General features: G+C 41.5%; 1 protein-coding gene across 1 annotated transcript; it reads left to right on the forward strand.

Annotated features, from left to right (window-relative positions):
* The first annotated feature begins 139 nt into the window (after window positions 1-139).
* LOC104309462 (betaine--homocysteine S-methyltransferase 1) lies at window positions 140-23,805 on the forward strand. The gene is made up of 8 exons (XM_009910789.2): window positions 140-247; window positions 4,078-4,210; window positions 10,200-10,318; window positions 12,273-12,464; window positions 13,044-13,191; window positions 17,745-17,927; window positions 22,444-22,672; window positions 23,169-23,805. Exons 1-8 carry the CDS (start codon window positions 209-211, stop codon window positions 23,341-23,343), a joined length of 1,218 nt encoding a protein of 405 aa, XP_009909091.1. The 5' UTR covers window positions 140-208; the 3' UTR covers window positions 23,344-23,805.
* Window positions 23,806-27,957: the final 4,152 nt, after the last annotated feature.

The raw sequence follows: 27,957 nt of genomic DNA on the forward strand, positions 1-27,957 counted from the left end.
CGGGAGGGCGCGGGGTAGCCCTGGGCTGTGCTAGAGTCCTCCGCGGGGTCAGGGGCTGGGCCAGGCGGAGGTGGTGCGCTCAGCGGTGCCCACCACAGCCCTCCTTCTTCCCGGGCTATAAAAGGGCGGCGTGAGTGCTAGAAGTATCTTGAGCTTGGTGCTGAGACGTCGAGGGAGACTCGGGCAGCCGGCGTCCCTGGCGAGCAAGATGCTGCCCATCAGGAAGACCACGAAGCAAGGCAAACGGGTAATGCTCTCACCCCAGCTCCGCCGCGGTCCTGTCCTTCCCGTGGGCTCGCTCCGTGCTGTTGCCCGAGAGAGGTGCCCTGCTGCAGTTCTCTTCGCCGCCCGCGGCCATGCGGGCACTGCCGCAGCGGGTTCGGGCGGTAGGAGAGAGGCAGCCCGGCGTCGGTGCTGCGAGGAGTGACAGGAATAAGGCTGGCTCCGGGACGGGCCGTTACCCCGCTGCGCCCTGCCTCCTCTCCCGTCTCCTCGAAGCCCTACCCGGAGACTTTAACGGGGAGCTGCTGCTAAACGGGCACGGCCCGCACACCGCGCTTCTTAACCTCCAGTAAGGTGCTCGGTATTTCTTCAGGTATTTCTTACTATGAAAAGATAAAGTAAGGCTATAATAATAACTCTACCTCTTCAGTATCGAGCCATGAAAGACAGTTGGACACCCCTAAAGAGACAGGGTAGACAGAACTTAATGGTGTTGCAGCTCATAGAATTTTTATTTCTCTGACCACATAGGCTGGAGCCACCAAAGTTCAAAAGCATTTTGCTTAACATTATTTGATGCACAAACTAAGCACTGATCGCAACACATTATAACTGGAAATATATTAAGGATAAAGTATCACTGGACAGGATTTCTGTTTCCTGCATCCTTCCAGCTCTGTTTGAAAGCCCCAAACTGATTTATGTGACTGAATGTTTGTAATATGAGCACAGCCTCCAATATATGCATGGCCTTTGCACCCTCATTTATCTACAGAAATATGCTGGTATAAAAAGTTAACCAGACATCAATCATTCTAGCCATTGAGGCAAGCATACAAGAGTGTAATCACGTATTCTGCCTTTTGTTCAGGACAGTATTATCATTGAGAGGACATCATCATTGTTATTAATTACTACTATCAGAACTGCTTTTACTCTTTTTTAAAGTGTAGCATACAAGTCTAGAGTAAGAGAACAGAAATATCCTTCTGTAAAATAATAAGTCTATGAGATAGATCAGTTGTAAAGAAAGGAGGTGGAGAGGTATTTGGGTTTTGTGGGGGTTTTTTTTTTTGGTGTATGCTCACAGCACCCAACTTCAAACACCTAGCAGAAGGCAATTACCCTAAGTTCCAACCTACCACCCCTGTCAGTTGCCAGAGACAAGCTTCTCTTGAGGGCTTAGTTAAGATCTTATTTTGGTGTAGTTGTTTTCTCTCTGCTATGGGAAGCTAGGATAAAGGTAGACCAAGCTAGATTTTCACATATGTGAAAGGTGTTTCAGGAAATATATTCATACAGACATTTGCACTCTCTCCCTGGATAGATGTGTGAACTATGTGGTTCAACTTCATTCATGGTAGCAGTGAAAGAAATGGCTCAAAAAGCCTGCCTTACGTGTCTGGTTTTGGGGTTTTTTTCTGGTGTTCATTTTTAGTGTTGGATTTTATTTATTTATTTATTTATTAAATTTAATGCCAGATCTGTGCAGTATAAGACAGCCTAATAGTGCAGTTTTCATCTGGGTTACCCACGAGTCACACCTACAGCCACAGTCTTCCATGGCAGAACAAAACAATGTTGATGCTGAACATATGCTATCTGAGTGCTTTTTGACCAGATGGTATTTTACTAGTATAGATAAAGTAAAAATGGGATTAAGAGACTACTAATAAAGTTTGGAAAGCAAAGTTATTTCCATTTTAAGCCAATCTGAACTGACAAAGTTTGCATGAAGTACTTTGTAGTGATTTGTAGTTATGTCACCTGATACTGGATGGTCTGATGCTAGGTTTAATATATCACAATATATTATCTATTAAGATACTATGGTCTATGATATCATGTCTTACATTGTTTCTGTCAAAAGTGATTATTTTAAAAAGCAGATTTAAAAAAAAAAAAAACCAAGACAAACCTAGAACTATGAAGGAAAACCACTGTTAAATTCCAGAAATGGCTAGTTTAAAATATCTGTTAGTTGTAGTACATTTAAATATAATACCTAAACATGAAGTCAACATGTATCTGTGACAATGTTCAGTGAACAAGCAATGACTGAGGCTGCTTGTAGGCTTAAGATACCTTTTCCTCTGTGCTCCTCTGCATTTTAAAGACCCTGTGGAAGGCAGAGGAAGCAGACATTCAGCCAGAGATCCCTTGACTGCCTTTCTCTGATTCCATTTGAGGCATTCTGCTCCATCTGCAAGTTAATTGCAAAACACAATGTTTGCAGTGCCTCCTGACGTTTACACTAGAACAGGATTGCCTTAATAGACAGGCATGACTGATAAACTCATTGAAAATTACAAAATTTTGGAGGCTGAGTCTTGGTGTTGATTTTTGCCAAGGTCCTGCTGAAATAAAGATAAAATCAGCATACTTAATTAAAGTTATGAAGTTAATCTAGTCAATATTTTGGCAAGAATGTGATAGGAGGTGGAACACGATGCAAAGATTTGCAAGCCAGCACTTCACAAAGCTGATATATCTGCACAGCAGACTGAAAGAAGACCTGCCACCTTGCTGCCATGTCAGTGCTTGAGCCAAAAATGCTTACCGTCTAGCCAGGCTTCATGGCCTCTAAGTAGTCTTACACTGCTATGTGTGGTACTGCAGCTGGCATAACTGGCACAATGCTCCTTGTTAGAAAGGTATACCCTCATCTTGCGTAACTGGTGCTGCTGAGACATTGTGTTTGTCTTTTCTGGATGTATGGTGTGAGATAATTGAATTAACAGAGAAATTATCACACACAAAAAATAACCTACCAAAGGTTGGAGGCTCATTGTTAAAAAACATTCCTATCAGAGTGAAACCCACACTCTGTGCTCACAAGGCTTTTCTTTTTCCTTCTCCCTCAAAATTCATTTAGTGTGCCACCAAGAGAAGATAACTATGGAGGGAAATTTCAGTCTTACCTTTGACTACATCTTTTTCTATACCCACTACCTTTGTTAGTAGAATGGGTTTGCATTCATCCACTTTTTAAAGTAAATAGAATTATAGTGGTAATCTATCTGCAGAAATTAGCCCCATTTAGTGTAATAGGAAGGGAGAAATTAAAGAAACTAATACCTACATTTTTATATATATATAAGGTGTAATCACTATATGTTGTTCTCATGTTTTTAAATTTTACCAAAAAGTTATTACCACTTTGCTTGCAGTAGCACAAAGTTCAAGGCAGATGCAAAGTTAATCATAGAGTGCTGTAATGCTCATAATTTGGCATCTTAGACTGTTTCAGGGTAGTACAAAACAAGCAGGATTTTGTTTCATTTTTTAAGTCTAGGTAAGAAAACCCAGGCCAGTAAAAAAGTCAGAAAATGGAGTCTGTTATTTTGAGATGCATCTTTCTTGGTAGGAAAATATTACATGCTTACTCATTTGTGATGCCTGTTGTGTCATATTTGAGTTACAGCCTGCTTGTGCTGAGGCTCCGTCAAGATTGAATCTGTAACTTAAGAGCAAATAAGTTACTAAAGAGGTCAGTGATATTAGTGTTTCATTAATTTTACAGGAGTATTTGAGGAGGTATTTTACTTTCACAGGAATGGAACTGGACTATTCTAGTTCTGGCAACTGTATCTGGAATTCAATAAAACAGACTAATGGAAAGTGTTATCTAACTTACATAAACATATTAAAGCCTTATATTGCAAAAAAAGACCATTCATTAAAGAGAATTTCAAAAAGATTTAATACTTTTTCTAATTATGGCAAAGGTGGTTCTTGTAACCCACAAATATTTGTGTCTGCTTTGCCAATACAGGTAATAATGGCAACAAAGACAAAGGAAGACCACAAAATTAAAGAACTGCAATTATTAACCTTTATTTCTGTTTTCTTCAGGGTATTTTAGAGCGCTTAGACTCTGGAGAAATTGTGATTGGAGATGGAGGTTTTGTCTTTGCTCTTGAAAAGAGGGGCTATGTAAAGGCTGGGCCTTGGACTCCTGAAGCAACAGTAGAACACCCAGAAGCAGGTCAGTTTTACTGGTAAAAAGTAATCCTGTGGTGAATGTAAATGTGGTTGGCTAAATAATAAATATATATGAAGTTGTGGTAGGTTTCTGTCTTATCAGTGTTCCTTGACACTGTGGAATTACACTCTAAAGAACAGCCTAAGAATCTATAGAACAGATACTTATCTTACCCCTTTTTCTTGCTCCAACACTGGCCAAAAGCAGTTGTCTGGGTAAGAATATGAGTAGTGTAAAGAGTGACATCTCTCCAGAATGCTCACCTAGTATTCAATCATTTGCAGTCCAGGAACATTTTGACACTGGTATGGTATCTTTGTGTTCAATAACACTCAGTGATTTCTCTCTCATAGATGTGTCCAGTCTGTCCCTGAGCTTACAAATTAAAATATTTGGAGTGGGGGGAAAGATCTGCACTTAACTATCTATTTTGTTGGTTTAGTCATTCTAGGACTTTCATGTCATGATAAATTAGTAGAGTGTGTTTATTGATTCTTTCATGGAAATAGAAGCTTTTAAACAATGGAATGGAAGAGGAGGATTTAATGTGTCTCACTCTACTGTGAAATAGGGAACGATAAATCTCCTAGAAACCTAAGAATTGCAATAAACATTTAATGGAGTAACTCTCTTAAAGTGGATGAAGACAAAATGAGCAATCATTCCATGCCTTCCAACATAATGATTATAGTATTTAGCATACACAGTGTAAATGAGATACTTTTATCTATTTATGTGTACTTCATTACAAGAAAGCATTTACGGTAGTAATGTGTAGTTAATCCCAAAACCCGATTCAGAATATTCTGGGGAAACATAATGTGTTTGATCTGTTTTAAGTGTTGCCCCTTCCAAATTAATCTTCCTTTATACAGAGGAGGGAGAGAGTTAGCTATTACATTACGTTGAACACTTTATTTATGCACCCTAATCCTTCTCAGCCTTCAAGTGTCACTCTGTGTAGCATGGCTAACTTAGGGTCATGGACAGCCTTAGATAATGCAGAACTCCAGCAAAGGTGTAAAGGGTGATGACCTAATTTGATAACTCTAGTCTCCCCAAAAGACTTCACATCATCACTCTGTCTGTTTCTCTTCACTCTACTTTTGTCTGCCACTACACACTCCATCTTACATACTCTTTATTCCACTTCTACTTACTTTATTTCACACCTCAAAAGCTCTTGACCTGCTCTGTGTATGCTTTTGGGAAGTGAAGATCTCACTTGGGGAATGTAAGACAAAGGCAATTGCCAGTGGTTTAAATTGGCTGAATAGGTGCACAAGTTTGCTTTAAAAAAGTGATCAGTAGTCAGTATCACAGTATCACTAAGGTTGGAAGAGACCTCAAAGATCATCAAGTCCAACCTGTCACCACAGGCCTCATGACTAGACCATGGCACCAAGTGCCACATCCAGTCCCCTCTTGAATACCTCCAGGGACGGTGACGCCTTCTAAGCATTGCTACTGATTTGCTAGAATGTGTTGTTCATCTCTGTATCACAGTTTAAACAAAATCATAAATCTCTTATAAACTATTTATAAATACACTCTTCACTGGAACTGTGTTCATTTATTTTTGTTCAGTGTGCTGCCTCTTCTCCATTACTCCTTTTATGCTCCTGTATGCTCCAAGGTCATGTTACTTCGAAAGCAGGTGTGATGAATGGAAGGAGCAACTGGCTGAGCCAGCTGGTGTAAGAAACATTCAACTACCAGACCTTCTTGTCTTTGTAAGGAAGCAGGAAAAAGGACAGAGGTTCTAAGAATGCAACCAGGAATTTAGAAAGAAAAAGAAAGGGGGTGGGAGGTGGGGAGAAGTGAGCTCCAGACCATTATTTCCATTACAGAAGAGAAGTTTGCTAGACTGACAAGTTTAAAAATGAGATCTAAGTATTTCCCTGTGTCAGGTCAAATATTGCTCAACAGTGAGCAATATTCATAGGTATTTATTGCCCTCATTTTCTGTTAGATTAGTCCTGTGTCTTCTGTTAAATGCCTATCTCATGGTAGATTGAAATGAAAGTCAGCGCTGTGCATCTGACACCTAAAATGCATCCAATTGTTAATAATTGTTTAGCCCTACGTGTCATTGTTATGCTGGAGGAAAACAACTTGAGTAACATGTTGGAAGTCACACAAGAAGTAAATTAAAGGGTGACTTGGGTTTTTGATAGTGCAAACTGCCGTGGGCTTGATAGCAGTAACAGTGTATTGTGCTAAAAACAATGTGCCTAGGGTTGAATGATATTCGGGCTGATAAGGCACTATTCTTTTCCTCAAAATGTAGACTAATTCAAGAGTTTCCTATTCACATATCTGATAGTTTGGGATATGAAGCTCCTTATTCATATATGTTTGGTTATGTTTCATTTGCTTACCTATGTTACTATTCTTTTTCTCACAAATTCCAAGCATTCTTCTAGGAATGCAAGGACCATGTTTAAACAGAGCTAACCATAGCAATAAACAAACTAGGTAATTATGGAAATGTCATAGAGCATTTGTGAAAATATTTGCAGATTCTTTTTTCCCCTTTCCCATTTTTGTTAATGATTTTTCATGAGAGACAATAGGAAAACGAGGTACAGAACACTAGACAGAGACAGCCCTTTTAGCTGGTTCAGTAGCCTACTTCAGTGCTGTATGACAAAGAATATTCCCTGCCTAGGAATGTTTTGACTCTGAGTAAAGGTTGTAAGACTGAAATTTGACCCAGGTAGTTCAGGCATATTCTCGGGGCTTTTTGAACTGTATCTCAGCTGTAATCTGTGTTCCTTTGTGATGGCTAGGAGGAGCAGCATTGCGTTAAATTGAGTGTGGTTACCCAAGGCTGTAATTAGAAATGAAATAATGTACAAGTAGAGAAAAACAAGTGACAGAACACTGCTACTTCAAAGAAAACAGAAATGTTCGTGTGTACACAGATTGACTTTAGCAACTCCAACTGCTGCTTGACTTTCTCTAGCATAGAAGGCTGTGTTTCTTGCAGATAAAGGAAGTAACATCAGTCTCCTGACACCTTCATGAATTTCCCTAATGACACAGATTGTCTGCAGACAATGAGGTGTGATAAACCAGGACTTAAGGAAAACTTTTCAAAACATCTGCCACAGAGACTGTGGTGTTCTTGTGTCTGTATACACTATCTAGGGAATAAATTATTGCTGTATTTGCTATAAGCTGTTGAGCACTTTAACTTTGTTTTGCAAGATCAGCAATGTTCTAGAAATTGGTATAATCATTATTCTACATTTAAAATCTGTTGACGGCTGCTGTTTTCATAGAATCATAGAACGATCTGGATTGGAAGGGACTGTGATAGTTGTGGTTATTAACTTAGGAAATTATGCAATTTAAAATAATAATACAAAATATTTATTAATCTAAAATTAGTAATAACCTTTGAACAGCATATCTATGCAGATTCTAATGTACACTCGTGGATATATCCCATAAGCTAGTACAGTGTAACAATTTTGAACCAAATTAGAAAAAGACAAACCAGTTACTCAATATGAACCAAGGATGCAATTCTGCCATTTGTCCACCCGGTGGCGACTTGACAAGATGCCTGGCGGCTTGGCTGAGTATCTGTCACATACAATTAAGGAACGTTGCAGAGACTTAAATCAATTTTTGTTCAGAAATTATGGCTCTGGGCATTCCAGGATACTGCATTAGTAAACCATAGACACAATACCACAAGGAGATTTTAAAAAGAACCAAAACTGGTGTTAAACCTGTGAATACTGGAAGAGATAGTTTCCCTTGCTAAACTGGTTGCTATGGCTGGCTGCTGAGGCTTGCAGAGCTTGGCAGGATCATAGGTGATCAGTGCTGAGGCTGGCTCCAGGGGCAGTCCCCTCTGGACATGTTGGAGGCAGCCTTCTCCAGCCACTGTGGGGGTTCAGCGTAGAAGCTCTGCAGGGGTGCACTGGAGGCTGGATCACCTATAACAGGCCCTCAGGCAATTCCCTCAGGTGCTGGTGGTGCTGCACAGCTTTCCCCCTGGTTCAGCTTGGAAATGAGCTAGCCTCTGGGACACTCACAAGTGGTCCCAGTAGGGCACAGCTGATGCTCTGAATTGCATGGAGCAGGGGGCACATGGGCCGGCTATTGGCTCGTAGGTCTGCAGCTTTGTGCAGCAGGCACTTTGAACTGCCAAAAGGGATTCAGGTGAGTTCTCCCTGGCTGGCTGGGCTTTACCAACAGGGTCTCAGTCCCTGCAGGGTGCAGTGGCAGCTTCTTCCTACCAGCAGGGCTGCAGATACAATACTAAGCTGTAATTCAGTGCAGCTTACATGAAGGACTCTTTGCTGGTTTCTGGGTAAACTAAGGCACAATGGCACTTCCTGGGTAACAGTCTTCTCTCCAGACTGCAGCAAAGGCAGAACACATGCATGAGGCTAGAGCACATGCAAGGAGGGAGAGCAGAAACAGAAGAGCAAAAGAGCAATAGCAAAAGAGTGAGTTATTTACAATTTGGGTAATGTAATTTGCTTGAGGCTCAGATTTAGCCAATAGTCAAATGCTTGGTTAAACATCATTAGCCAATATCAAAGCATATGGGTAGAATTATGCCCAAACTTGGAAGAAGCACAAGCATAGTGGAAGCATCCCATAAGGTGGGCATTGCCTGTTGTTTCGCCCAAAGAAGGTAGGTTGGGTTGTTTACCCCAGCTTGTTGGTGCCTGGCCCTTTGTTTACTAAGCTCTGGCTGAATACCCACTCCAGAAAGGAGGGAAAGGTAGGGGTGTTGAGCAAAAGATGTAGAGACAAGTTTGGGCAATATTTGGGGCATAATTCTGGGCACAGGTACTTTTCATCACAGGGACCTCCACAGGTCAACCCCCCTCTGCAGTAAGCAAGGGCATCCTCAACTACATCAGGTTGCCCAGAGCCCTGTTGAGCCTCACCTTGAATAGCTCCAAGGATGGGACCTCAAACACCTCCCGGGGCAACCAGTTCCAGTGTTCTACTACTCTCATGGTAAAGAACTTGTTCCTAACATCTAATCTAAACTTGCTCTTCCCAAGTTCAAAACCATTGCCCCTGGTCCTATCACTACAGTCCTTCATAAACAGTCCCTTTTCATCTTTCTTGTAGGCCTCCTTCAGGTACTGGAAGGTCCTTATTAGGTCTTAGAGCCTTTTATTCCTGCTGTGGCTATTGCAGTGTACTGCTTACAGCAATGAAGACAAAACTATCATTACAGAACCTCCTAAAGTCCTAATGTAGGGAAATTGTGCATTAAAATACTCCCAACTTTTTCATTAAAAAAACTGTTGGCTCTGCAGTAAAATCATCATGTGCTGACTTAAGAGAAGAATTAAGTCTGTGTTACAAATCACCTTTTAATTAAGGGATGTATTTAGCAAGGTAGAGCTAGTTTCAGCTAGAGCTTTGAAAGGAGAGAGCTAGAAAATGTAAAACAGGGGAGGCAATTGACCACTATATTCTTCCATAAAAATATCATCTTGTCCCTCAATTTGTTGCCATGATACTTTATTCTGTTTTCTTCTTCATAGTCTAGAACCTAAGAAAATGCAGCTTTTTAATTTGATAATCTTTTTGTCTGGTATTTCTTGTTATGCTTTCTTGTTCTTTTCTCAGATACCTGCTTTTCCTTCCTACACCACTATGCAGTTATATAAAAAGAAACTAGGAGGTCTGAAGGACTGAAGAAAATAGAGGATAGGCTTGGTGCCATGCAATACTGAATATGCTGATAAACTAAATGGAAATAACTACTCATTCTTGGCAAAGAATAAGTTAGGGCAAAGTTTTCTACCTAATATTCAGAGAGTGAGAAGAAAGAAACTTTATGCAGCCTGGAGTACATGCTTCTACTCTCTCAAAATGGCTTTTCTAGTAAACACAGTATCGCTTATTTTACAACAACATTACTTCAATAAGCATTTTATTTTCTGATAACAACAGTAAAAACTGTACCAAACATCTCTTGTTTGTCTCTTTTAATTCTTTGTAGTTCGTCAGCTTCACCGGGAATTCCTTAGAGCTGGATCCAATGTTCTGCAGACTTTCACCTTTTATGCCAGTGAGGACAAACTAGAGAACAGGGGCAATTATGTAGCTGAGAAAATAAGTGTGAGTAAAAATCTGTTTTGATGGTGATATGAAACAAGTGGGTTAATTTTCAAAGGTTTTAATAGGTTATTGAGTACTTTCACATTTTGTCATAATAGTTTTAGTTATGTTTGAGGCACAAAGAATAAAATGAGGCCATTTCAGAATTTGGAATAGCAAGAAAGACAAGGTTAAAGGTAAAAAAAATAACAAAACAGGGCAAGGATGAAGCAATGCCTACATCGTATGTTTCCCGTCTGAGTTTACTGGAGTTTTGATACAAAAAGTGTAGGGAGGAATAAATGCACAGAGAAAAATCAGCAGGGGAAAAAAAAAAAACACGCCAAAACCAAACAAAAAAACCCCAAAACTTTAAAATCTAGAAAAACAAATCAACTGCAAAAAATGGTGAAGAATCCAAGAGAGTAACCAGTGGTTAATGAAATGAGATGTTTTTTAGAAACACGTCTTCCATAAAATAACAACTGAAAACTCCAAGGAATACAATCTGATCAATATTCCCTGTCTTGTGTGTAAGTGTAATTAATGTTGGTGTTTTCTTACCCCCTACACAAAGGAGTTGTAGAATGTTGGCTGTGCTCACTAGTCCTCAGCTCCACCAGGATTTCTGGCACTAGAATGTCTAGACAGTTCCTTTGTCACTAGATGTGCCATTGAATCCTTTCCCCTTTGGTCCTACTGTCTGTTTCAACCTCTGCAGAACAGAGAAAATTCTCCATTGGGATATCAGAAAGGAATATCTTTGTATCTGTGGAGATATTCCAAGTCAGAACAATCTGGATACTAAAAAAAACACTTGAAGCTTAAATATGAGTTCATACCAAAATGTCGTATGACCAAATTTATATGAATTGCTGCACCTTTACGTTCAATAGATGCATCAGTGAAATGCCTGAACCACAGTGCCTCTGGAAGATGTCATGCTGCAACTCTTGCTGCCAGCCAAAATTATAAGAAAATCTGGGAGAGCACCTGGTTTTGGGAATGCATTGTAGTAAAGTTTTCAAGATCAGTTTGCCACCAGTTCTAGAAACAGGTTCCTCCAGGCTTTAACCTCCACCTCCCAGAGTTCCCATACATGTACCTGCACATAAGTGCAAATGGAACACCATCTGTCAGCAGTAGTCTTAAAAAACACCTAGGTCTTTTGAGGCACCTGTGGAAAACTTAATCTGAGTGAAATGTGTTTGGGTTCTAAGCAGTCCATAGGCTGCAAAGAAACCTGCTCTAATCAATTTGTTAACCATCCCAATTTTTTTTTTCCCCAAAAAATTTGTTTTTCCCCCCAGCATAACCTCTTTTTCAAGCTGTTTTAGTCATCTTGATTTACGTATAGAGGGAGTGTGTCTTTCAGTCTTTAATTTGCTCCTGCATGCTCAAGGAGCGTTTTCAATCAGAGAGTTGTAAGTTTCCTTTTACTATTCTAAAATGGATAACTTGAACATCAGATAATTCATGATCTTCTTAAAATGCCTTAAGTAACTGTATGAATGTGGTAACTTCAATTTTGAAAATTATTGAAATACTAAAGTAAAATTTTTTAAAATAATGGAAAATCAATTGCATTGGCTGTATATTTTGTGTTCTACCGTCAAAATGTGAGCCAGAAGTATTCACTACATCACAACAAATTCATTTTCTAAGAAGCAAATAAAAATTCTACTTGTTTTTCATAAACTATTTTGTTAAGGCATAATAAAGGTAATATGATTTTTTGGTATTTGACTCTATGATAACTTAGAGGTGGCAAGAAATTTGTTTCTCAGTGTTTGTTGTTTGTTTGTTGTTGTTGTTTTTAATATACTGTTTTTCCTAATCTATATTATTTTAAAAATTCATTTAAATTATAAGAGAATAATAATAAGACATTATGCCTTCTGGTTGTTTTTGTCATTTTTGTGCTCTGAAATTACGTGCGTGTCTCTGACCAGGTAAAACTGATTTATTTATACAGTGTCAGAAAGTGAATGAAGCTGCTTGTGATATTGCAAGAGAAGTGGCTAATGAAGGAGATGCTTTAGTGGCTGGAGGAGTTAGTCAAACACCATCATACTTAAGCTGCAAGGACAAAGCAGAGGTTCAAGCAGTCTTTCGAAAACAGCTAGATGTCTTTTTGAAGAAGAACGTGGACTTCCTAATTGCAGAGGTAAATATATAAAGTACACAGCCTTCAACTCAAACAGTGTAGTTTCAAGATGTCTAGCCTCCTTCACGGAATACAAGTATGTATTCCTCTAAAGTTTTATATTACTCTTTTATGCAAGCAGCATCAAGTGTTTTTTTAAATAAACAGCAGCATATGCAAGCATCCTAGAATAGGACATTGAAACCCAATTTCCTACCTCAGTGAAGTCAAACTGTACTGGTAAAAAGAGGATAAATGAATGTGGTCTTGACTAGTTCATGTTTCTCCCCAGACACAGTAAGCAATCAACCTAAGATGACTTTTCTATATGAAAATAGTTATTTGGATAGAAATCCCTGATTAACCTTCTGTACAGGCATTCTAACTCTGAAATAACAGTATCATTTTTTATTTAGTTCTACCTTACTGTCTACTAAAAATCCTTTTTTAACTCTGTGGTCAGTGAATTCAATTGAATTCTATTATAGTGAATCAGAAAAGAGTCAAGTCATTGTATTACTGGTGAACTTGGAGTCTGGATTAATGTGTTTAAGCTTTATCTGCACAAACCAAAAGTAGCCAACTTTCAATTTCTTTCAGTATTTTGAGCATGTGGAAGAGGCTGTCTGGGCAGTTGAAGTCCTAAAAGAATCTGGAAAACCAGTTGCAGCTACGATGTGCATTGGTCCAGAAGGAGACATGCATGGTGTGCCCCCTGGACAATGTGCTGTCCAACTCGTAAAGGCTGGTAAGAGTCTATTTTAACACACCTGGTAAAAACAGGGAACACACAAAGTCCTTAAATATTGAGATAAATGGATGTGTATCTCAAATAGGTAGCTCAGTTATATCTGATTAAAGTTTTGACCTTGCTTTTATGTGTATTTTACCAGAGCGTCTTACAAAGAATGCATCTATGAATGTGTTTGGGATTTTAACCACAGCTTGATTTACAAGAGGCCAGGCCTGTTGGCAACAGATGGAAACAGCCTATCCCATAGGGGAAAAAGGGTTCTAAGAAGGGAGTTGGCACAGTTCACTGACGGGGCTTTAAACTAGACTTGAAGGGGGAAGGGGATGAAACCAGGCTCTCCAGACATGAGACTGAGTGTGGTAAGCGAGTCAGGGATGAAATCAGCAGCCCAACTGAAGTGCTTCTACATTAATGTATGCAATATGGGTAACAAACAAGAGGAGCTGGAAGCCTTGTTACAGCAGGAAAGTTATGATGTAGTTGCCACCACAGAAACGTGGTGGGATGACTCACATGACTGGAGCACTGCAATCAATAGCAACAGGCTCTTCAGGAGAGACAGGCGAGGGAGAAGGGGTGGAGGGGTAGCTCTGTATACATCAGGGAGGCTCTAGATGCCATGGAACTAGAGATGAAGGATGATCAGGTTGAATGCCTGTGGGTGAGAATTAGAGGGAAGGCCAACAGGGTTGACATCCTGGTTGGAGTCTGTTATAGACCACCCAACCAGGATGAACAGGTTGATGTATTATTCTACAGCTGGAGGCTGTAGAATATTTTACAGCTGGAGGCTGTCCCAAGATCACAAGTCCTTGTCCTTGTGGGTGACTTTAACCTGCCAGATAGCTGCTGGGAACTTAACACAGCAGAGAGGAGGCAGTCTATAAGGTTCATGGACTTAATGGAGGATAGCTTCTTATCTGAGCTGCTGTGTGAGCCTACCAGGGGTAAGGCTTTGCTTGACCTTTGTTTTACAAACAGAGAAGGGCTGGTGGGAGATGTGGTTGGAGGCTGTCTGGGGTCCAGTGACCATGAAAGAATTGAGTTTTCAATATGCAGTTGAACTAAGAGGGGCATCAACAAAACCTCCAGTCTGGAATTCCAGAGGGTGGACTTCAGATTAATTAAGAAACTCAGAAGGTACCTTGGGAAACAGCCCTTAAAAACCAAAGGGTCCAGGAGGGCTGGACCTACTTCAGGAAAGAAATCTTGAAGGCTCAGGAACAGGCTGTGCCAATGTGCCAGAAGATGAGCCAATGGGGCAGACAGCCAGCCTGGATGGGCAATGAACTTCTGAATTAATTAAGGGGGAAAAAAGAGTGTATCACATCTGGAAGAAAGGAGAGGTAACCCATGAAATGTTTAAGGATGTTGCTAGGTCTTGATGTAGCTGTTAAGTGAGCCTACTGGGGTCAGGCCCTGCTTGACGTGCTGTTCTCAAACAGAGAAGGGCTGGTGGGAGATGTGATGGTAGGAGGCTGTCTAGGGTTCAGCGACCATGAGATAGTTTAGTTTTCAATATGCAGGGAAATAGGGAGGAGCAGTAACAGAACCCTCACTTTGGACTTCCAGAGGGCAAACTTCAGCTTGTTTAAGCAACTTATTCTGAGAGTACCCTGGGTAGCAGCCCTCAAGAACAAAGGGGTCCAGGACAGTTGGACCTACTTCAAACAGGAGCTTTTGAAGGCACAGGAATAGGCTGTGCCCATGTGCTGAAAGATGAGCCAGCGGGGAAGGCGACCGGCCTGGATGGGCAAGCAGCTCCTGAAGGAATTAAGAAAGAGGGTGTATTGCCTTTGGAAAGGGGGAGGCAACACGTGATACATTTAAGGATCTTGTTAGATCATGTAGGAGAAAAACTAGAGTGGCAAAAGCCCAGTTGCAACTTAAGCTGGCCACTTCTGTGAAAGACAATAAAAAGCATTTTTATAAATATATTAATGCTAAAAAGAGGGGCAAGAAGAACCTCCACTCTTTATTGGACCTGGGGGGGAAAATTGCAACTGTGACCGTTTGAGGCTGTGCCTTTAAGAAAGGGACAGTGCTGGGATACTCTGGCTGAATATTTTGTAAACATGGTATTCTAAATGAATTTCATTGGTTGATGGGAAGAATGTAGCTTTAAGTTTTAGTGCAGTTAGAATCTTCTTCAGTGTGTTCATCTTTGCTCTCCCTTTCCAGACTGTCTGCTTCTGGGCATCTAGCCAGAATGACCGCGGATAAGATAAGCAATAATCCTGCATGTGCTTGGAGGCCTACTAACTTTTTCTTCCTTATAACTGCCTTTTTCTCTCTCTAACCCTCTTTGTGGAAAAAGGGAGGTAGGGGGACAGAAGGGGGTACAGGGGGGAGCTCCCCTCTGTCCGGAGGAGGGGGTCTTGTTCCTGTATCTTTCATATATATATATATGAGATATATATATATATTTCTTATATATATATATATATATATATATTGTAAATACTGTATATATTGCATACATATCCTGCATTTTCCCATTGCTTGTAAATAGAGCATTTCCTCTGCTTTTCCGGCTGAGTTAGCTGTGTTTTTTTTTATTCCTTCTTAGTGGGGGAGGAAAAGCTGGGCCTTCTCTCTCAACCCACCACAGTAACTAAAGATGAGGAAAAGGCTGAGGTACTAAATACGTTCTTTGCCTTCTTAGATGGGGTCAGGGAGCAATATAGTGCCCCCTGAAATCCAGGAGGAAGTAAGTAGGGACTTGCTGAGCCACTTGGATACTCACAATTCCATGGGACCAGAAGGGATCCATCCTAGGGTACTGAGAGAGATGGCAGATAAGATTGCCAGATCGCTCTCCGCTCTCTATCATTTACCACCAGACCTGGCTCACTGAAGAGGTCCCAGATGACTGGAAACTGGCCAGTGTGATGGCCATCCACAAGAAGGGCTGGATGGAGGAACCAGCAAACTACAGGCCTGTCAGCCTGACCTCACTTCCAGGGAAAATTATGGAGCAGATTGTCTTGGAGGCAATCACTGCACACCTGAAGGATGGCCAAGGGATCAGACCTAGCCAACATGGATTCAGGAGGGGCAGGTCCTGCCTCACCAGCCTGACCTTCTTCTGTGATCAGATGACCCCCCCCGGTGGATGTGGGGAAGGCTGTGGATGTAGTCTACCTGGGCTTGAGCAAGGTCTTGACACCGTCCCTCACAGCAAACTCCTGGTCAAGTTGTCATCCCATGGCTTGGACAGCAGCACTCTGTGCTGGGTTAGGAACTGGCTGGAGGGCCGAGCCCAGAGAGTGGTGGTGAAGGGTGCCACATCCAGCTGGCAGCCAGGCACTAGTGGTGTGCCCCAAGGATCAGTGCTGGGCCCCATGCTGTTCAATATCTTTAGTGATGATCTGGACAAGGGGATTGAGGCCATTAGTAGTAAATTTGCAGATGACACCAAGCTGGGGGCAGGAGTTGATCTATTAGAGGGTAGAAGAGCTCTGCAGAGAGACCTTGAGAGGCTGGACAGGTGGGCAGAGTCCGATGGCATGAGATTTAACACATCCAGGTATTGCAGTTTGGCCACAACCATCCCATGCAGTGCTACAGGCTGGGGTCAGAGTGGCTGGAGAGCAGCCAAGCAGAAAGCGACCTGGGAATACTTGGTGTCAGTAGGCTGAACATGAGCCAGCAGTGTGCCCAGGTGACCACGAAGGCCAATGGCATCCTGGCCTGTGTCAGGAATAGTGTGGCCATCAGGAGCAGGGAAGTCATTGTGCCCCTGTACTCAGCACTGGTTAGGCCACACCTTGAGTCCTGTGTCCAGTTCTGGGCCCCTCAGTTTAGGAAAGATGTTGACTTGCTGGAACGTGTCCAGAGAAGGGCAACAAAGCTGGGGGGGGGGGTTGGAGCACAAGCCCTGTGAGGAGAGGCTGAGGGAGCTGGGGTTGCTTAGCCTGGAGAAGAGGAGGCTCAGGGGAGACCTTATTGCTGTCTTCAACTCCCTGAAGTGAGGTTGTAGCCAGGTGGGGGTAGGTTTCTTCTCCCAGGCCAGCAGCAACAGAACAAGAGGACAGAGTCTTAAGCTGTACATGGGGAAGTTTAGGCTTGATCTTAGAAAGAAGTTCATCTCAGAGTGATTTGCCATTGGAATGGGCTACCCAGGGAGGTGGTGGGGCCACCATCCCCAGGGGTGTTTAAGAGAAGACTGCATGGGGTACTTAGTGCCATGGTCTAGTTGATTAGATAGTCTTGGGGGATTGGTTGGATTTCATGATTTTGGAGGTCTTTTCCAAGCTGGTTGGTTTTGTGATTCTGTGATTCAATTCCAGGATTAAACACTGATAAAAGCAACTGTATGAGGGTGAGAATTGTGATTCATTATAAGGACAGTAAAAAGAGTGCAACTGAGTTATAAATGGAATGATCAACCTCAACAGAGTTGAGACTGGCTGTAGTCCAGCTGACTTGTTTTCATAATACTAGTGTAAAGATGGACTGCTCTGATTCTGTGGTGCTGTGGCTGAGAACTTTCGCCTCCTACTTCCTGGGGAGATGTGACTTGAACTTATTTTCTTCTATTCTAGGTGCTTCTATTGTTGGAGTGAACTGCCATTTTGATCCCGATACTTCCCTGAAAACTGTGAAACTGATGAAAGAGGGCTTGCAGGCTGCTAAACTGAAAGCCCACCTAATGTCCCAGCCACTTGCCTTCCATACACCTGATTGTGGAAAGCAAGGCTTTATTGATCTACCAGAATTCCCCTTTGGTAAGACAAGGCAGGGGGGTGTGTTTGTTTTGGTTTTGTGTTACTGTATGTTCCTTTTTACCCCCAGATTTTAGTGAGCCTGAAGTCCCAGTTGTCCTGTCATTATTCGTAGAGGGATTGCAGTGCAATTGTGGATTAAAGGTGAACTACATATAGTATTTCAGTAGTGTTGCAGAACATTACTGAAGTTGAAGTTATGATCAAAACAGTTGAAGTGCCACAACTTAAACTCAGTTAAAAAATACAGCTCTTTCTCATGCTGTACCTTGTTCAGGACAGCTATGAACAGTCCAAAGAGCAAATACACCAAAAACCTCCCATCATTCTAGGTTGTGACATCTATCCCACAAGTCCTATAATGTTTACCTGTGTAGGAATTGAATGTACAATCCACATGCAGAACTAGATATAGGTGCATGATTATGGCCTTGCAAGTGTAATTATCAAGGTTAGAGATAAACCAGAAGAGGGAATATGTTCTTTGATGTTGCTAACAATTGGATTAACAATTTGGAGATGGAGTCATTACATGTATGTTCAGGAGAAATTCCACAAGGACTGAAAAATGAGGACATTTTGTGTATATAAAACTAGTGTATTTAGGGCTTTTCTTCTACCATGGGTGTAGAAGATCACATGCTCTTAAGAGAAGAGGACAAAATCAGCTTAAACAAATTAGTTAGAAAATGTTTTCCTTTTTAGGTATCATACAATCATTTTTTTTCAAGATCAGACCATAAAAAACATTACAAACTTGATGGGGTGCTTGGTGTCATGAGTTAGTTGTTTAGGTGGGTTGGATTGGTTGATGGGTTGGACGCGATGATCTTGAAGGTCTCTTCCAACCTGGTTTATTCTGTGTATTCTATTCTATGTATTCTATGTAATTTGTAGCAAAAAAAATTTGAAAGTGAGATGTGACTTGTATGATGATTTCTCTTTACGTAAAGGAAAGAGAATAAAGCATGAGCTTGAGGCATTCATTAAATTATAATAACATGCCTGAGTTCTGAAAATATTCTGAGATGTTTGGAATTAATTTATCCTATTCATTCCTTCCTATAACTCCTCTGGTTGCAGAAGAGATGCCGAAAGTAATTAAGTGAATTGAAGGAGCCATTCTGGTTTGTTGGGGTTGCTTAGGCTGGAGAAGAGGAGACTCAGGGGTGACCTTATTACTCTCTACAACTACCTGAAGGGAGGTTGTAGACAGACGGATGTTGGTCTCTTCTCCCAGGTGGCCAGTACCAGAACAAGAGGACACAGTCTCAAGCTGCACCAGGGGAGGGTCAGGCTAGATGTTAGGAAAAAGTTCTGTACAGAAAGAGTGATTGCACATTGGAATGGGCTGCCTGGGGAGGTGGTGGAGTCGCCATCACTGGAGGTTTTCAGGAGGAGACCTGATGGGGTGCTTGGTGCTGTGGGTTAGTTGTTTAGGCGGTGTTGGATTGGTTGATGGGTTGGATGCGATGATCTTGAAGGTCTCTTCCAACCTGGTTTATTCTATGTTTCTTGGCTTGTGTGCTATAAGATATTTTCATGAGATCTCAGCCTTCAGAAGTTTTGAGTCAATTGAAGAAGTCTGGTTCTGTGAATGTTTTCAATACACAGGAGCAACTACTGATCACTTTACGGAAGATAAGCAGTTTGGTACATCATTGGTAAACTGACCCAGTTAGCTCTGTCTTTTGTGGAAAGCAATATGCACAAACTGGCATTTGGATATTTGATGTGTGCATAACCTCTGTACAGGCCAGCTAGACCTTGGTTTCTATGAAAGCACCAGCCATGTTGTGTTGGCAGACTCTAGATGCCAGCAGTATTTATTTATCTGTAGAACTCTTTCTGGTTTTGTGTGTTTTTCTCTCTGTGTTATTGCAATTGCTCTGAAATGACAGAGAGGTGGTGGAGTCTCCATCTCTGGAGTTGTTCAGAACCCACCTGGATGCTGTCCTTTGTAGCCTGCCCTAGGTGAATCTGCTCTGGCAGGGGAATTGGACTAGGTGATCTCCAGATGTCCCTTCCAATTCCTATCACTCTGTGGTCCTGTGACACCAGTTAAGCAAGGACAGTGCTTTAGAAAGAAATGTCCTGGTGAGTCAAAGCATACCCAATTAAGAACAGATACATAGAGGGACTAAATTTAGGAGTGGGTTATAATTTTCTCATCAAAAATTTATTAAAATATCAATCTCTTTTTATTATAAATGTTAATGTAAGTAACTAAGCTATAGATACTTAAGTCTCAATAAAGTCAAGAGACAAAGTGCATTGACAAGCATGGAAAATAGAATATTAGTTTTGGGAAGGGAAAAACCACACAAAAAGTGATCTATGTGGCAAGTTCTTTTTATAAAATACTGCTTGTTTTTTAATCATAGAATCACAAAATGGCTTGGGATGGAAGAGACCTTAAAGATAGCCTAGTTCCAACCCCCTTGCCAGGGGCAGGGACACCTTCCCCTAGATCAAGTTGTTCAAAGCCCCATTCAACTGGACCTTGAACACTTCCAGAGAGGGAGAATCTGTAACGTCTCCTGCACATCTGTGCCAGAGTCTCAATACCCTCATCATATTTTTTTTTCCCTAATATTTAATCTAAATCTACTCTGATTAATTTTAAAATAATTTGTCCTATCACCACACTCTCTCATAAGGAGTCCCTCTTCATCTTTCCTGTAAGTCTCCTTTAAATACTGTAAAAGCACTAAGAGATCTCCTGAGCTTTCTCTAGGCTAAACAACTACAACTCCCTCAAGCAGGTCTGTGTTTTACTTAAACTGAGTACACAATACTTCAGGAGAGGTCTTAAGAAAGCAGAGAAGAAAGCAGTAGAAGAGGAGAATCGCCACCCTCAATGTGTTGGCCCCACTTCTTTTGATGCAGCCCAGGATGTGACTGGCTTTACGGGCTGTGAGCACACATTGCTAGCCCATATTCAGTTTCTCATCCACCAATATTCCCAAGTTCTGCTCTGCAGGGCTGCTCTCAGTCCACTCATCACACATGCTGTGTCCATATTTGGGATTGCCCTGAGTCAGATGGACCTTGCACTTGTCCTTGTTCAACTTCAAGAGATTCACACATGCATGCCTCTCTGACCTGTCAAAGCTGCTGTGGATGGCATTCCTTCCCTCCAGAGTGTCAACCACAACACAGCTGACAAACTTGCTGAGGGTGCACTCAATCCATGCCCCTGACAGATGTGAAATAATACCAGTCTCAATGTAGACCCTTGAGGGATACCACTTGTCAGTGGCCTTCACCCAGGTGTTGAGCTGTTTACCATAACTCTTTGAATGCAACCATCCAGCAAATTCCTTATCCATTGAATGGTCCATCCATCAAATCCATGACTTGTCATTTTAGAGATAATGATATGCAGGACAGTACGAAATGATTTGCATGAGTACCTTCTTAAAAATGGGGATTATGTTTCCCCTTTTCCAGTCACTGGGAACAACACCAGCCTGCCACAGCTTCTCAGATATGATGGATAGTAGCTGAGCAGCCTCATGTGACAATTTCCTCAGGACCTGTGGATGCACACCCTCAGGTCCAATAGGCTGTGTCAGCACTGGTAATGGGGAAGACAGGGAAACACACTATTCTGTTCTCCTGGAGTTTCCTTGCTTATAAAGGTATAAAATGAGCACTGTTGAAAATTTTGTATCAATTTTGCATGACCTTCTTGATGGTATGTGAGAGACAAGGAAACAATGAATTTGTATTTCTGATGCTTTCTCTTGCATCTGCAGGACTGTACACAAGACAGAGCTCTTGTGCCTTTTTCCCCTTGAGGTGTGCTTTTCCTTGTTGATTTCACTTTCTATTCCTTTCCCTCCACAAGTTCTTAGTTTCAGCTCTGTTATCCCTTCACTCTGCTCACCACAACCTGCAAATGAGAGAAGGGTTCAAAATAAAGATTGCATCCTAACTTAACATAGAATTTTCCTCACGGAAGTGGTTTGAGGCAGCATGGTACTTAAGGCTGAGATTGTAAACATACTAAAGTATGGGCTAAGAAATAGCTACAGATCCCAGCTGTCAGTGTAACAAATGGATACCACTAGCTGATAGTGGGGAAAAGTGCAGCAGGCATTCTGCAAGAATAATGTGCAGGCTTATTCCTGTTGCAGGTAGGCTGATTTCTTCCCCTTTCAGAGATGAGAGGACTGATACTGGAAATGCAGGTGTAACATTAAAAGTATTTCAATACTGCAGTTAAGAGTTCTGGCAGAATAGCAAATATGTCACTTAGTGCTTAATCTGTCTCAGAAGATGTTAGGTGCTGTTTTGCAAGGCCAAAACGGCTTACAACAGGCATAAGTCAGCAGAATCTGTAAGTCAGACCTCTGACAGTTTGCATCATTAATTCTAGCACAGACAATTAAAACATCTACATCTACAACCAGTTTTGCAAAGAGGGTGCAAGTGTTTCAACAGTATGACTTCTTACCAAAAGATGTGCTGAAGTGGAACATGGTGGAAACCTAAAACATGAATATCTTTGCAGGTCTGGAGCCAAGAATTGTAACCAGATGGGATATTCAAAAATATGCAAGAGAGGCCTATGACTTAGGAATTCGTTACATTGGAGGTTGCTGTGGATTTGAGCCATACCATGTCCGAGCAATAGCTGAGGAGCTGGCTCCTGAAAGAGGATTTTATCCAGAAGCTTCTGAGAAACATGGTAGATGGGGTGAAAGTCTGAGCATGCATACCAAACCCTGGGTTAGAGCAAGGTATGTATATCTGACCTGGAAAACATGCACATAGTCCTTGCAAAGACTGGTCGATGCAGCAGACTGGCTTAACTGTTATGGAGGTTTTAATATCACTCTAAACATTCTATGTGTAAGTAGTTTTGAAAAACTAAATCTGATCTGGGACCAGACAAAGGGGTGAAGGGGCAGTAGAAGAGCTCCAGAAATTCTTATCCTTCTTTAACATGAAAATTTGGTCTGAATTAATGTGAAAGTAATGAAAGTCAAGACCAAAAACTGACAGACTGCTGTTAAAGTTCCAATGGTAAGTAGCTTACAGTGTTCCTTTCAAGGATGAAAAGAGATTTTTAAAGCATGTTACATTTCACTGAATGCTTTCATTCATACTTCTGCATCTAAATACAAAGCCAGTTTGTGCAAGTTGGAGAGTCCTTTGCAATGGTCATTTAAGTCATGTTTCCTTTAGTAGTGTGAGGTACTAGGAAAACCTCTTGATTTGCTTTTCTTTTTTTAGGGCAAGAAAAGAATACTGGGAGAATCTGAAGCCTGCTTCAGGCAGGCCATATAGTCCTTCAGTGTCAAAGCCAGATGGCTGGGGAGTGACCAAAGGAGGCAAGGAGCTGATGCAACAGAAAGAAGCAACAAGTGAACAACAGCTGAAGGAGCTTTTCCAGAAAAAGAAGTTTTAATCTGCTGAAGTTGTGTAAATGTTAGAATGATTTTTCTACAGACTATCTCATGCTTCATGAGAAAAATCTGTGAAAATCATGTTGATTTATCAGTTAACATGTAATGAAAGGGACAAAATGCTGAAAAAAAATTTGTGATTACAGCCTAAATATGTCCAACTTAAAAAAAAAATTTCTCTAGACAAATAGTTTAGAGAATAGACAGTCAGAAGGAAGTTTGGAATGTCGTAATCAAGCTAGCTAGGTGCCATTAATTGAACAGGCACAGAAATACATGGAAAGTAACAACTGGCTCAACTATCTGTGATAAGAGACAGCCATCTATAAGTACATTATCAACAGACTTCCACTCCTGAATCTGTTTTCATTTGGGGATTATAAGGAGCTTCCTCAGACCTCAGTATCTGTTGAGGAATGCTTCAGGGACATGCAAGCTGCCAGTGCTTCAGACACACAGTTACCTACAGTATCTTTCTTGACTTAAAGAGAATAAATGTAAACTAGAAAACACATCCTTAGAATTGGGATCAAGAGATAAGGAGAATGAGATCTTGCAGATATTTCTTATATGCAGGAGAAAAGTTCAGAGAGCTTTTAGGAAAGAAATATGACAGTCAAATAACTCACATTTGTTTGTGCCAAGATACCATGGACACAAGATTTACTTCTCTGAAGATGTAAAAGATTATTATGAAATTTTAAAAAATAAATAAAGAATAATATGATGGAATAATGTTGTATTTTCTTCATATCTTAAACCACAAGAGCTCAAATAGAATAACATACAGCCAGTAACCAACTAATTTTCAAATTACCTAGCTGATTTATGGTAATGTCATTGGAAACACTTGGTTACCTCAAAATAGCACTTGAAAACTGAAGCTTCCTAAAATGTAACTCCTTTTTTTTTTAAAAAAAAAGCTGATTCACTCTAGAATCTTAACTATATAAAGACATGGAAGACCCTGTTTGGAAGAAGAACAATCCACCTAAGTTAAGAAAACCCACGGACATTTGTACACTGATTGTTCTGAGAACAGCTTTTCTTAGGAAGGGTATCACTATACTTGGAACCCCAAAAGGACACATTTCCATAGTTTGGTTTTTTTTTTTTTAATACAGCAAAACTTACATTTCCCTCTAGAATCTCATTCCCAACCATTCTACATTAAAGCTGCTACCTTTATGAAAATGTCATTCTCAAAGTTGGTGTTGAAAGCTTTTACTGGACTGCATTTTATGTTGATATGTTGCAGTTCAGGGAACATGTAAATTATACATCACTTCAATGGGGACCTTCAGGTGTCCTTTTTAGACTGGTAAACGGAAAACCACCTGCTTTCACAAAGCTTAGAACAGGCTGAAATAGATACAAACTGGAAATTTTGCCTGAAAAGCAAAAGGAGACAAGAAAGACAGTTTTGAAACACAGAATATTTGGAAAGCATCCATGTACTACATTAAACTCCTTTTCATCCTAAACCCTCTTGGATATTCACAGAATCACAGAATTTCAGGGGCTGGAAGGGATCTCAAAAGATCATCTAGTCCAATCCCCCTACCAGAGCAGGATCACCTACACCAGATTACACAGGAACACATCCAGGCAAGTTTTGAATATCTCCAAGAGAGAGACTCCACAATCTCCCTGGGGAGCCTGTTCCAGTGCTCTGTCACTGTTACAGTGAAAAAAATTTCCCTCATATTTACATGAAACTTCTATGCCTCAAATATTCTCCCCAAATATATTCTCCCCACAGAAAATGGAACAGGCTCCCCAGGGAGCAATGCAAAATCTAAGACAAAAAACCCAGGTCTTTGATTATGACAAATTTGAATGCTGCATTAGAGACATATGCATAATAAAGTGGCTTAAAATAAAACCTACAGTTGACAAGAACTATTTTGAACAATCTTTACCAGTTTAGGAACTGCGTGTGGTGTTGCTGCAAAAGATACTGCCTTTGGAAAGGAGTCTAGGCAACTAGTGATACGTTTAAGGATGTGGTTAGATCATGTAGGAGAAAAAATAGAGAGGCAAAAGCCCAGTTAGAACTCGAGGTGACCACTGCTGTGAAAGACAATAAAAAGCATTTGTATAAATATATTAATGGCAAAAAGAGGGCAAGAAGAACCTCCACTCTTTATTGGACCTGGAGGGGAAAACTGTTAACTAAAGATGAGGAAAAGGCTGAGGTACTAAATACCTTCTTTTCCTCTATATTCAACAGTAAAACAGGAGGGCTTCAGGACAAGTGGCCTCCTGAACCAGTAGATGGGGTCAGGGAGCAGTACAGTGCCCCTGAAATCCATGAGGAATTAGTTTGGGACTTGCTGAGCCACTTGGATACTCATAATTCCACGGGACCAGAAGGGATCCATCCTAGGGTGCTGAGAGAGCTGGCAGATGAGCTGGCCAAGCCACTCTCCATCATTTACCACCAGACCTGGCTCACTGAAGAGGTCCCAGATGACTGGAAACTGGCCAGTGTGATGCCCATCCACAAGAAGGGCCGGATAGAGAAGCCTGCAAACAACAGGTCTGTCAGCCTGACCTCAGTGCCAGGCAAGATTAAGGAGCAGATCATCTTGCTAGCAATCACAGCGCACCTGCAGGACAGCCAAGGGATCAGACCTAGCCAACATAGATTCAGGAGGGGCAGGTCCTGCCTCACCAGCCTGACCTCCTCCTGTGATCAGGTGACCCCCCCGATGGATGTGGGGAAGGCTGTGGATGTAGTCTACCTGGACTTGAGCAAGGTCTTGACACTGTCCCTCACAGCAAACTCCTGGTCAAGTTGTTAGCCCATGGCTTGGACAGCAGCACTCTGTGCTGGGTTAGGAACTGGCTGGAGGGCCGAGCCCAGAGAGTGGTGGTGAATGGTGCCACATCCAGCTGGCAGCCAGTCACTAGTGGTGTGCCCCAGGGATCAGTGCTGGGCCCCATGCTGTTCAATATCTTTAGTGATGATCTGGACAAGGGGATTGAGGCCATTAGTAGTAAATTTGCAGATGACACCAAGCTGGGGGCAACATGAGAGTCCAACATGATGGCATTCAACAAGTTCAAGTCCCAGATTTTGCAGTTTGGCCACAACCACCCCACGCAGTGTTACAGGCTGGGGTCAGAGTGGCTGGAGAGCAGCCAAGCAGAAAGCGACCTGGGGTATTAGTTGTCAGTAAGCTGAACATGAGCCAGCAGTGTGCCCAGGTGACCAAGAAGGCCAATGGCATCCTGGCCTGGATCAGGAATAGTGTGGCCATCAGGAGCAGGGAAGTCATTGTGCCCCTGTACTCAGCACTGGTTAGGCCACACCTTGAGTCCTGTGTCCAGTTCTGGGCCCTTCAGTTTAGGAAAGATGTTGAGCTGCTGGAACGAGTCCAGAGAAGGGCAACAAAGCTTTTGAGGGGTTTGGAGCACAAGCCCTATGAGGAGAGGCTGAGGGAGCTGGGGTTGTTTAGCCTGGAGAAGAGGAGGCTTAGGGGAGACCTTACTGCTCTCTATAACTGAAAGAAGGTTGTAGACTGGTGGGGGATGTTCTCTTCTCCCAGGCAAGTAGCAACAGAACAAAAGGACACAGTCTCAAGCTGCCCCAGGGGAAGTTTAGGCTCAAGGTGAGGAAAGAGTAATTGGCCATTGGAATGTGCTGCCCAGGGAGGTGGTGGAGACACCGTCCCTCAAGGTGCTCAAAAAAGGATTGGACATGGCACCTGAAGCCATGGTTTAGTTAGTCATGAGGTGTTAGGTGTAAGGTAATAGGTTGGACTTGATGATCTCTGAGGTCTTTTCCAACCTTATTGTTCTATGATTCTACGATGCAGCTTGACCATCATATTTTCTAAAAGCAGCTGGACTGATTTTCAACTGTCCAAACATTGAGAAATCTGTGTAGAAGTGACTTTCAATTCACAACACAGAATACTGAAGAACCATGGTATTTAAGAAGATGATCAAATATGATTATCAGCATCCATTTTTAATATCAGTTTCAAGATGGATGGATTGTAGCAGACACTGACAGTGATGAGAAATATTTTAAAGGCTGTTTGAAGCCATTCAAAATGAGACCTGACCAAAGACAGAAGCTATACAATCCCTGTTTGATTCATATCACAGGTTGGGCTTAGACATAAATTGGCAGTGAAATGAAAACAAGTCGGCAGAGTGTTTTATCAATCACTACCCCAAAATAAAAAAAACCCCCACAACTAACCCCAACACACACTTCCCACAAAAACCAGCTGGGAAAAAAATCACCAACATACCCAACTAAACAAATAAAACCCAAGGAGCAAACACAACAAATCTTCATTTCCCATTTCTTTCCATGTTAACATCTTTGTGAGGGAAAACTTAGATTTGTTAAAGCTTTCTAATGGTTTAATACATAAATTGTTAAAGAAATAAGACAGGGTCACAGTGCAATCCTAGGAAACTTGTTTCTTCAAAAAGACTGCCTTAAACAGGAAGTGAAAGGGACTTTAGAAGGCCAATTCCTGTATTTATTACTCTAAAGAAGGATTAGCCATTCATAAGGGACTATATTTGTTTAATCTGTTTGGAAACAGACACAATGGTCAACCTTCTGTGCCAACCTCATTAGCCTGGTTACT

The sequence above is a fragment of the Dryobates pubescens genome, chromosome Z (genome assembly GCF_014839835.1).
Source record: "Dryobates pubescens isolate bDryPub1 chromosome Z, bDryPub1.pri, whole genome shotgun sequence".
Taxonomy (NCBI): Eukaryota; Metazoa; Chordata; class Aves; order Piciformes; family Picidae; genus Dryobates; species Dryobates pubescens.

What these genes read in the sequence shown, in the direction of transcription:
- LOC104309462 (XM_009910789.2), top strand. Translation starts at nt 209, where the DNA reads ATGCTGCCCATCAGGAAGACCACGAAGCAAGGCAAACGG. An exon ending in TGTCCAACTCGTAAAGGCTG is followed by an intron (nt 13,192 to 17,744) that starts GTAAGAGTCTAT and finishes CTTCTATTCTAG; the next exon opens with GTGCTTCTATTGTTGGAGTG. An exon ending in TCTACCAGAATTCCCCTTTG is followed by an intron (nt 17,928 to 22,443) that starts GTAAGACAAGGC and finishes ATATCTTTGCAG; the next exon opens with GTCTGGAGCCAAGAATTGTA.